Source organism: Urocampus carinirostris, chromosome 10, assembly GCF_059441175.1.
Source record: "Urocampus carinirostris isolate Australia breed hairy pipefish chromosome 10, RoL_Ucar_1.0, whole genome shotgun sequence".
NCBI classification, from domain to species: Eukaryota; Metazoa; Chordata; class Actinopteri; order Syngnathiformes; family Syngnathidae; genus Urocampus; species Urocampus carinirostris.
In genome coordinates, this window is record NC_142358.1 from 1,896,593 (window position 1) to 1,908,853 (window position 12,261).

The 12,261-nt window shown below is 40.1% G+C and overlaps 1 protein-coding gene across 3 annotated transcripts in view; it reads left to right on the top strand.

Annotated features, from left to right (window-relative positions):
* Positions 1-12,261, top strand: part of stard13b (StAR related lipid transfer domain containing 13b) — a 70,373-nt gene that overhangs the window by 18,171 nt on the left and 39,941 nt on the right. The window contains exon 2 of one of the 3 annotated variants that reach the window (XM_088345197.1): positions 5,542-5,771. The exons of the other annotated variants lie outside the window; for them this stretch is intronic. Coding sequence (XP_088201323.1) covers positions 5,690-5,771 — 82 coding nt within the window. The 5' untranslated portion in view covers positions 5,542-5,689. The remainder of the gene's footprint in view (positions 1-5,541; positions 5,772-12,261) is intronic. 3 annotated transcript variants of the gene reach the window in all.

Consider the following 12,261-nt stretch of genomic DNA (forward strand, 5'->3'; position numbering starts at 1 on the left):
TCCTCCTGAGCTCGAAAGACATAAGAATAAACCATGCCATAGTATTCAATCAGCGACACTACATTTAAGAACCCATTTGTATTCCTCTTAGAATATATTTTCGATTTTCCAGACGACTAATAGCACAACATTGCCAATAGCTTGATCAAGCTTGGCTGCTGACTTGGCAAGGTTCTCTAACTGCATGTTGTGCTGAGACTTGGTCAGGACCGGCCATGATTTTGTCAAGTCAAGTCATGTTTATTTGGATAGCCCCTAATATCAGAGCTTCAAAGGGCTTGGAAGACCACAGATAATTGCAAACCACAGACTATTACACCATCCCCTGATCTAAAACCCAAATGAAGGCAAGGAAAAACTCAAAAACCTCAACATGAAGAAAATGACGAAACCTTGAGAAGGGACTCCACATGAGGCAATGCCCCTTCCAGGATGACCAGGCTGCAATGGATATTGCAATAACAAATGATGCGCAGATATTGTCAACATAAAATATAAGTTATTCATATGCTATATAATAGAAGTGTGTTTTAAGCTTAGATTTAAACATTTCCACTGAGGTTGCAGATCGAATCTCAGGGGGAAGCTTATTCCACAGCACCAAGGCCCGAATGGAGAACACTCTCAAACCTGCGGATCTCTTCTTGGCTCTTGGGATCACTAGATCCAGTTCTTCTTGTTGCCTTCTGGTTGGCCAAATTCAGACTGCCCTTGCAAGGTATGACGTGTACCAGCTCTTGGATCCGGTCTCCTGGGTAGGGCGGTTCCTTCTGTGGTGGAGTTGTCGCGGACACCTTTGATATACAAGCAAACGTCACCCTACTTAACTCCACATTCCAGTATCAGTCAGATAACATCTATGTGATTGACTTAAAACACAGTATCTACTTAACATATTTTGACATTGTTTGATCATTTTCTGACATTGAAAAACAGAATTCTGACCAAACATTGAATACGCTATTTGGTTGTGTCTCCTCTCCATCTCTTTATTAGGTTCTGGTATTGGCAGTGTTGGGAATAATGCCTGTTGTAAATAACACTGTTATTAACATGGTAATTTTTTCAGTAACCGGGTAATGTAACAATTTTTTCCGTCGTTACAATGCCGTCACCGTTACTGACGGTCATAAGTGCTAAGTTACTTAAAATAATTAGAGACGAGGCGTGTTGGCGTGTATAGGTGTTTACTACCAGCCACTCGCAAATAAACCATGACATACAACAGTAAACATTAGGGGACAAACTGAGCATGCTCAAGAACAATGTGGCATCTTGGGTATTTTAGTTCTTATTTTACTAAGCACATAACATCACAGATGGATTGGATATTCACTTTATACTGTTTCACTGTTGATTTTTAAGTGGAGTCGCCTATTTCTACTTGACTAGTGTCTCAGGTTTTGGGAGTTTGATTTATTGTATTTACACTGCAGTGTTTAACACACATTATATTGTTGAACTGTTCACTTTTGTTGTATTAAAATACTTGAAGTACAGTAGCATATGTATTCTTGAGCAGTTGTTTGACCAGAGACTGTGATTTATTGTATAGAGTGAAACTCAATTTATATTGTTTTACAATTGACTTTTGTGGTCAACAAAATACTTAATGTACTGTAGGCTGTGTCTACTTGACCAATTGTCTCAGGATTTGAGGGTGAATTAATTGATTGAACTCACTTTATATTATTATATAATGTTTACTGTTTATTTTTGTTGCACTTCAAGTGTAGGATAAATATGTTGCTGGTGAGGTGCAATGCACATTGCAAGGTTCTATAACACTCATGTCTGTTCAAATACTGCTCAGAAAATGTCAAATACTTTGACCCTACAACTCCTTTTGAGGTAACAAATAGTCACTTTTCCTTGTAAGCTTTACTATGGTGTAGTTAATAACTACACTCAGTTACTTTTTAGAAAAAGTAGTGGGTAACTATAACTTCTTACTTTTCAAAGTAATGTGTCCCAACTCTGGGTATCGGTAGGAAAATATTGTCCCATACAAAAGCAAAATGTATTTTTTTAAAAAAATCAACATATTGAGGGAGGACAAAAGTAATGTGCTGACTGTTTATTGTAAAAAAATTGAATTCTGAACATTTGGAACTTCAGATTCAAACATTATCGTAACAATCAAAACTGAAGTTTTGTCAAATATTAGTTGTGTCTGACTTAAAAGAGCACTAAATCTAATAAATATCAAGTATTTTCCACAACGGATCGCGTTTGGCAAGAGTTTGTCTCCAGATGTCTATCCCTGCTCGTTTTTTGTTTACATGCCGACAAAGTTGACCTTCAGCCCACATGGGTGCGTTAAATAAGACGTATTGACTGACAATAGAGAGGACCAAGTTAGCGTAAGTGTAACGTGCAAAAGGTGGTGAGGAACCACGTTCGACCTGCGATCGGACATCGTTCAGCGGCTTTTGCAGGGAACTGAGCCATTTTGCCAGCAGTGTTTTTCGTGTCGGCAAAGAAATTTATGATGGTAAACCGGACAAAGCTTTGCTTGCTAATAGAGGCAACGCCTTGGTCAAACCTGTCAATTTAAAACAAAATAATATTCTGAATTATTTCAAAATGCTACATTAATTTACATTGTGTGATTTTTTTTTTTTACAAAAATTTAGATTTCTATTTATTGAAAATAATTACATTTATGTGACCATCTGGTGGATTTTTTGGAGGAAAGAAATATATATATATTGTTGATCTTTTTATTTTATCTATCATAACATTCCTTTAATTTCCATTGTGAGTGTTTCTATTTAATTATATCTGATATGAGTAAATTATTTATGTGACCATCTATTGGATTCTATGGGGAAAAAATATTTATTTAAAAAAAAAAAAATCAAATTTGTTAATTACCCAAATAGTTTTTACTGTATATACAGTGGGACTTCGGTTATCGCGGTTAATGGGGACCAAAACCACCCGCGATAAGTGAAAATCCCCGAAGTAGCGGCGCACCTTAAAAAAAAATATATATATTTTTTAGATTTTAATATTATTTTTTAGACCTGGTTAATGGGGACCAAAACCACCCGCGAAAAGTGAAAATCTGTGAAGTAGCAACGCCCCTTGAAAAATGCTTAAAAAAAAGTATATATATATATTTTTTTTCAAAAATTATTTTATTTTGTTATTATTTTTTAGGCCCGCGAAGCTCTGAACCCGCGAACGTCGAAGCGCGAAATAGCGAGGTCCCACTGTATTACGACTAATTATTTCAATATAAATATATCCATACATCCATCCATTATGCGCACCGCTTATCCTCAGTATGGTCGCGGGAGAGCTGGAGCCCATCCCACCTATCTTTGGGCAGTGGGCAGGGGACACCCTGAACTGGTTGCCAGCCAGTCGCAGGGCACACAGAAACAGACAACTCACTCGCTCATTCATACCCAGGGACAATTTGGACCGACCAATTAACCTGATATGCATATTTTTGGAATGTGGGACGAAACCGGAGTGCCCGGAGGAAACCAATGCAAGCATGGAGAGAACAAGCAAACTCCACACAGGATTCGATCTCATGACCTCAGAATTTTGCTGCACACGCGCTAACCACTGTGCCGCCTTGCTGCCCTATATAAATATTTATATTTATCTGTATAATATATATATATATATATATATATATATATATATATAAGAGAGATTTAATATCTCTCTCTATCTCTCTCTCTCTATCTAGATATCTATCGAGATAAAGATATATATTCATTATCTGCACCGCTTATCCTCAGTAGGGTCGCAGGGGTGCTGGAGCCTATCCAGGCCATCCTCAGGCAGTGGGCAGGGGACACCCTGAACTGGTTGCCAGCCAGTTAGAGGGCACATAGGGACAGACACAGACAACTCAATCCCTCATTCACACCTAGGGACAATTTGGACCGACCAATTAACCTGACATGCATGTGTGAGGAAACCGGAGTGCCAGGTGGAAACCCTTTTTATTTATATACATATATATACTGTATATATATATATATATATATATATATATATATATATATATATATATATATATCCTGTCTGGAATATTTCAATAGTTTGGTTTTATGTCCAATGTGCGATTTTCCCAAACATTGTGGTTTTTTTTAATAATTTAATCCATGTGATCGTGTGGTGAATTTTGTAGGTTTCATTCAGGGGTATTTCAAAATCCTTCTTTGATTTGTATTAAGCAAATTGCCCAAGTACAGTGACATTTTTTAAAATTCAAATTAATTAATTCATTTTTTAATGTATTCAACATTATTTATTTATTACATGATTTTTATCTGGAATTAATTATGTTAATCTTATTTAATTATTGCAAACAAAAATCAATTAACAAACAAATTATCACAATATGTGCTCACTAATTTTATAATTGATCATGTTTTGAAAATGTATAAAACTTCTGGATTAAAAATCCTACATATCCACAGAATTCTAACTACAAAAACAAGATAAAAATGCTTTGAAATTTGAATTAAAAGGTAATACAAATACATTTAGTAAAATACCATTGGTTTTGGAATTAAAAAACAATTGATCACAACAATATTGTCATTACTGTAATTGCAACACAAACGACACACAGCTTCAGTGACAGTTATTTAATATATTTTTTTAGTTTATTTCCATCTTTAATATAGCTGTTTACTTGTTTTATTTCTTTTGCGCGATTAAAAAACCGTAGCCTGCCAACGTCACGCAGCAAATGCACTAAACAGAGTCCCGTTTGTCTGACATTTCCACATCCTGTCCTTGGAATGCTTCACAATGCTTTTTTTTCCCGCATTCTTTCCAGTCACGCTCAGAAACTCGGGTTAGTTAGTCAGATGCCTCATATGCCGTAGTTGTTATTTTTCTAAATAGCAAAAGCCAAAATAATGTAGTTACATTACACCAGAGGTCACAAGGTTTTTTTCATTTTTTATTGATTACTCTTCTCAACTTTATTCAAAAAACCCTTTAAAGCAGCCACAGCTGAAGACATGGCACTGTACACAAATACAACGTGGATGATAAAATAAAACCCTAAATAAAATAATAAAAAGAGAAGGGCTACCAATTTGATATGAGATTTATAATAAGTTGTTATTACTCTGTTATTATGGTTTTTACCAAGTTGTATTTTGAGAAGTACGCTTGAATAGGGAGTCAACCACTCAAAAATTTGCCTTACTATGTTATTCTTATGTTATTACTATGTTGTTACAATGTTATCACCAGGTTTTCACTTAGAAGCACAATCACGAAAGGCTAAGTCAATCACTAAAACATCTGCCTATACACTGGCAGTGGCTGAAAAAAATGAATTACTTAATTGAGCAAGTAACTAGAAAAAAACTTTTACTTGCATGCACAGCTTCGGAAGGCAGGTGACTATGTTAGTACCAAGATATTACTATATTATTTCTAGGATGTACGTGGACATATGATCAAAATAGGCGCATCCAACCATTAAAATAATCTGCCTTTAAATGTATATACATTTATGTAAATTGATTAAAGTATTTTATTTTGTTTTCATAGTTTAAAAAAGAAGAAGAAAGAAGGGTTGCGGGGGTGCTGGGGCCCATCCCAGCCATCCTCAGGCAGTGGGCAGGACACACAGAGACAGACAACCATTCACTCGCTCAATCACACCTAGGGACAATTTGGACCGGCCAATCAAACAGACATGCATGTTTTTGGAATGTGGGAGAAAACCAGAGTGCCCGGAGTGCAAGCACGGGGAGAACATGCAAACTCCACACAGGAAGGTTTGATCTTATGACCTCAGAACTGTGTCATGCACGCGCTAACCACTGTGCTGCCATTCTGCTTTAGTTTAACTTATTAAGTTATTTAAATGAAACAATTTGAATATTTTTTTCTGTATTCTAATCTTATTTTTCGTCAAAAGATAAAGGGGAATATAAAATAAAATGATAAAATGATAGGCCGATTCGATCCAGGTTTTACCTTTTAAAATGTATTTAAATGTGAAGTAAATTGAATTAAATAGTTTGAATCCAATGCCATTTCATCATGGTAATTATATAGTTATAACATGATAATTGTTGTTATATAAATGCAAATCAAACTAGTAACCTTTTGCGGTAAACTGTCAGCTTCAGGATTGTCGATGAATATAAATATCATCTAATGTCAACAACCAAAATGAATCAGGTAAGGGGTCGGGTACCTATGGCTCTTTTCATGTGGCACGGAGATAAAACGAAATTGTGGTATCATTTAACATATTGTCACATGTAGAGCAAATCGCTGCACTTGCGATGCAGTATTGATGCTCAAAGGTCCAGGTCTAGTATATATAGTACACAATTTAAACAACAGTTCACAATCCAGGTGTCACACCACCACCTGATGTGGCTGTAAATTGCTAAATATTTTTTTCTATGGAAACTCATAAATCTAGGTGCCTTGTTGAGACACTTTATGATGAAAATTCACAGAACAAACTTTAACCCAAAACAAACGTTTTACCCAAAAGCCCGAGCAAAGCACCTAGAGCACTGAAGGTACATATACGTTGGTATCCTTGTTTGCTGTATTTTTTGATATTATTTTACAAAAGAACTTTACTTGCTTCTTGTTTTAAACCATTATTTAGGACAAAAATGGCAGTCAAAATGAGCATCAGCACTTTTAAGTGACTGCAGGAGGGAGACGAATATTAAGTGGTATATTTATATTGCTACGGGACACAGGCATTATTATCGGGCATTATTATTATTTAATAGACTTTATCAAATCATCAATCATCACACAGTGAAATAAAATGTACTGAAGATGTAATTACCTTTTGTCTGGAGAGCCGCTTTGATGGTTTTGTTGTCTTAAAATGCAATATATGATGTGTCTCTCTCTCAAAAAGAATACGAATATTTTTGCTTTTATGGTTCTTTGGGTCAAAAAGGTTCCTAACCCCTAAATTAGGTCATGGTAATATGAATTTCCCGTTTGGGCCTTTAGGGGGCAACCGGAGAGCAATGCTAACCATGCAGCAGCCAGGCTAATCAGTGACTCACTTGGCTGCACATTTCCCAAGGCGACTCGGTGAAGGTCACACTGTGAAGGTCACACATTAACAGGAACAAATGTGAGTGTGAGTGCTGTTGGCACGTCCTCTATTCACAACTAAGAATGAGCTATTGTTGGAAATTACTGAGCCCTGGAGTTATTATACAGTACACTATTTTTCTGGAATAAGTCATTTAAATTAGACATGCCCAGTGCAGTGTTTGTATGGGTGCTTGAAATCAATGGAGATGCTTGAATTTTAAAGTTGTGTTTTTAGGGTTAGGAAAATGCTTGAATTTCAGATCAAGTGCTTCAAATGATTGAAATTGTTGACAGGATTCTTAGCAGTCTGGCCCCAGACCACGCAATTAATGAAATAGAAAAACAGAGCTTGAAAATGATGCCGACACGCTTGCTCTGGTGGGTTGTCCTTATGGCATGGTCATTAGACCTAAGATTTATGGCCCTAGCCCGAACCCGAACCCGAGGCAATTTCGGGCCGGGTCGGGCCTGAAATGTCAGTCATACGGTCGGGTCGGGTCGGGTCCGGTCCTGCTTTTTTTTTTTTTTTTTTTTTTTTTAATTAATTAATAATTATAAATATATGTTCATTAAAAATATATACTTAAACTATGTATGGATACTAGACCAAGGAATACTTGTTATAAAATAAATAATTTGGATAAAACGGAGAAGGAGCTGTAATCGCCATTTAACGGAGCCAGAGCATGCTCTGTGCACGTGACGTGAATGTTGTCCTTGTAGTGGGTTGTACATAATTCACCCACGGAACCATTGTTTAGTTAGCGAGTTCCTAGGGGGACTCTTAATTCGGCCGGTTCTAGCGACTCCCGTGTTTGTTTTATTATTGCAAGTTTACATGTCATTAAAGCAGCTCCCGTTGGCACCTTTGTTTGGCACTCCGCCTACGACTCCCGTCTCTGCTCGCTACATTCCTCTTAATAATCTTCCCCTCCGCAAATTCGCATGATTTTGGCCTGGTATCCCCGACATGGAGTCGGACCAACAAGAAGGAAAACACACTCTGGTAAGAGTGAATCTTAAGGACGTACTGCTGCTGTGGATTATGGCCCAATGATCAAGTCGTCAAAATGACGGACGCCCTTAAATGTTTTCGCTACCTCTAAAAAAAACCCGTCAATGACAGATTGTCGCTTAATGTAACATCTGCAGTGCAGACACAGAAATATAAAAGATGTAAATGTTTATACAGTTTTATTTAACTTAGGCCTAGATGTTGTAACAAAAGGCAGAGTTTAATTTGTTATCATAAATCACCCCTCCTTATAAATAAAATATGTAATTTCGGGCTCCTCTCGGGCCGGGCCAGCAAATCCAGTTAATTAGTCGGGCTCGGTCTGGGTCGGGTTTAATACCCCTCGGGCCTGCGTCGGGCTCGGGTGCTTTTTTTTGGCCCGATCTTACCTCTAATGGTCATGTGAAGCGTCACCCCACTCTACTGGTCGCATTCTAAAGGACGGCTCTTCTACGAATTATCGGCCTACGTTGCCTCACGCACATTACAAGAGGTAGAGAAGAGACACAACAAAGTCGTGATACAACTTCTATTGAAAAGGAAAATCTATTCTTATGAGGAATACGTGCTTTAAATCTTTCTAACAACAAAAGTTCACTGATTAACCAAGTTCCTCCTCCAGTGCCTCACCTACAATATAAAGAAGTAGAGAGGAGACAAGACGAGGTAGGAAGCTTTCGCCCCTGTGTTTTGGCGCCCCCATGAGGCAAAGACAAACTTTTTTGCACAATTTCCTGCCCCCTTGCTCATTAATGAAGTAAAGGAGCGTTTCTTTGTTGTGGTAGTTTCTGAAAAGGCTTTCTCACGGTGGGGGCTCTTGTTCTGATGCCAGGGGCCGTTGTAACCCTGAGTGAGACCCCCTTCGGGCCACAACTGAACTCCTTCCAAAAGAGGGGTCTTCCCCACGTTTTCCAAATGAGATGGACCTAATGGAGAGAGAAGGTCTCTTTTAGGGAAGAGAAGTGGACCGCCCTTATCCCCCATGGGATGTTCACAAGCTTCCAGGACCAAAAACCGAAACTCTTTCCCATAATTAAGCTTGTGGTGGAATTTAGGATGGGTTTTTTGTCTCGTTATTCAAATTATCTCTCAGATCCAAGTGTCTCGTTGAAAGGAATGTTAAAACCGTTATTTTCTTACCCTCCAAAACCAACAAACAGAAAATATTTTATTAAATCAGGATGCATTAGAACTGTTTTAACCACCGATTACAATTAAAATGTTCCGATACATTTAACGATCATCTTTTTTTTTTAACTGCATGCAATATTCCGAAAAAATGCTTCACTTGTACACATTTTTCAAGTTCTTCAGTACTGGATCTCACACATTCCATGACCAAGAAAACGATATCACTCATTCTTTTTAATATTTAAATTCTAAACATGATACAATAAGGAATTGCACATATGCCTTGGCAAATATGTATCTCAATCAGAAGACTAAGAAATAAAAGTAATGATGTAAACTCCCAATAAAGTTAAAAAGTCTGTACAATATCAACAATGGACAAAGACTGGTAGGGGGAAAAACACAACACACTAGACCACTGTCCACGTTTTCCACCTACAGTACAAAGTTATTTATTCATTTGTGAACAAAAGACAATAGAGAAAAAGAATGCGGCGATGAGGCCCCAAAGATCAATACCAAAACCAGTTAGCTAGGTGAAATCTGCCCAAAATGGAGTGGGTTAAATGTTGGCTTTGAGCGCATTAAAAATCGTTTATTTTATTTTATATTACATATAATGGGACACTGGGGACAAAACTAGCACCAAAATAATAACACTTTCTAAATAAGTCATACAGTAGAGCCCTGTGATGAAGCACGAATCCGTTTTGAGGCGAGGACCACTTGGATGTGGGACCAAGATGTCGTTGACCACTGGCGGGGCTGCAGAGGTTGCATTGGGGGTGGGCCTGTCTTGCCGCTGGTAAGGAAGCTGGTGCAGTCCTTCACCATCGTTTCAATTTCGTTTCTCTATCGATGCCTGGCCACCAAACCAGGCTCCTGCAGTGCTGCTCCACTCTTACGATGCCTGGGTGACCGTCGTGAGCCATGTTCAGGGTGCGTAGACGTAGAGAACTAGGGATCACCGGGCACAGCTCCCGGGTAATAAAGTCAGCAGGAAAGGTCTTCTCTGACTCGAAAGGGAGCCAGCTCTTCCAGCACCTTTGCAGGCCAACCTTCCTGAATAAATGTGTGGAGCTGCACAAGCACAGGTTCCTTTGCAAAGGCCTTCTGGAGCTCCAGCAGAGAAACTGTTGGTTAGAGGGGCTCGTGCAGCGTAAAGATCAGCGCTGACTTTGGGCTGTCCGTGGTGATGTTTGATTCCTAGGTGGGCATGGCCCTGGAGAGCAGATCAGCCACATCTATATCTCTGCCAGGTATAAACACTGTTGTGCCCAGGATTGAGGACAGCTGTGAGGGCAGGAGGGCTAAGGCAGGCGCAGGATGGGTTTCACATTTGAGTGGAGCCAGGCTGAGGCCGTCGACGGTCAGGCGAAATCCCACAAACTCTATGACTGCTGTAGAGAAGTTGCATTACCCGCCATTCAGCGTGAAGAAATCTAGGGATATGCGTCCACCTATTTGATCATGCCAGCGTCCAGAAGTCTCTGCAACTCGGCTCCAACATCATCACGTAAGGCGGTAGCAGATAGCGTAGAGGCTGGATGACTGGGGCCACCTTTGGGTTCGGCAGCGGTTGGTGGTTGAAGGCGGTGAGGCAGCCCTGTCCAGTAAATGGCGAGGCCCTGCGGTCAAGCCATGGTTTGAAGACTGTCAATATGGTGGCAGCCATGTTATCCGTGATGGAGACGTCCAGGGCTCAAAACGGGTTGGCACCATTGCGGGACACTTGGAAAGTGAAAGCTGGCAGAGTTCTAGCGCCATAGCACACAGGAAAAGTTGCGGTGCCAGCCACGTCAAACTTGGTGTGTCCATATTCAAACAGGTTTTCTGTACCTTGTCTTCCGTGGAAAAAGACGCGGGACTGTAGAGTCATTTAGGAGTGACTTGGAGGCTGAGGTGTCCAGCAGCAGTGACAAACACATGCCGTCCAGCTCAACTGTGCACCACTTCAATGGCTTGACTTTGGCGTCCAGCAAGTGCGTTGTCTAGGCGGGTTCAGGCGTCCACAGGACAAGAGCGGACGGCAGACTTTTGAAAAGTGGTTGAGCTTAGCACAACGTTGGCATCTTCGTTCTCACTCTGGGCACGTGGGTGTGTTTGAGGGGTGTGATGAGGAGCCGCAGTTTCCACAGTGTTACCATATTTTGGCGCCCCGATGTCCCGTGATGTTAACCTCGAGTTTGTCAGGAGATGCCGTGTTATCAGGGAGTGGGGCCATGTGAGCTACAGTATGAGATGTAGGGGAAGGATGTGGAGCGAGGTGGGAGAGGGGCAGCTAGTCTGGATGCTAACAGGGCTGCTGACTCTGTTTGGAAGGCCATTTCCGATGCCCTAGACCAGGGGTCGGGAATCTATGGCTCGCAAGCCAGATTTGGCTATTTTTATGATAACGTCTGGCTCGCAAATCTGGCTCGCAGATTTGGGTTTAAAAAAAAATATCGTTTGTTTAAATCTATTGATTTTCTACCGCTCATGTCTTGTGAAGAGTTGCAGTTGCATGAGAGATTGTCTATTATTTTAATTGGATGATAATACCCCACGATGGCCGTGACTGGGCCGTTGCTGGGGGCACAGGTACGCGCGCCCCCTTTTGCGTCCCCTGGCCGTTGGTCATTAGCTCAAAGCTAACCCTTCGACGGAGAAGATGGTGAAACGAAAAAAAGATTATGAATATCGTACATTTCAGGATGAATGGACCGAAGAATTTGCCTTTGTGGAGAGAGCAGGTTCCGCGGAATGCCTAATTTGACAAAATTGCATCGATGAAACGGTTGAATGTGAAGCGGCACTTCGACACATGCCATGCCGCCTTTGCATTGAAATACCCTGCGAGAGACAGCAGGAAGAAAGCCTGCCAAGAGCGACTGAGCCAGGTGAAAGCTGGCCAGCAGCAATTCCGCCTCTGGACTCAGCAAGGGGACTACAGTTCCGCTAGTTTTGCTGGATCTTTAGCAATAGTGAAGAGTGGAAAACCATTCTCAGACGGCGAGTATGCTAAAACGTTTATGCTGGATGTAGCCAATGAACTTTTT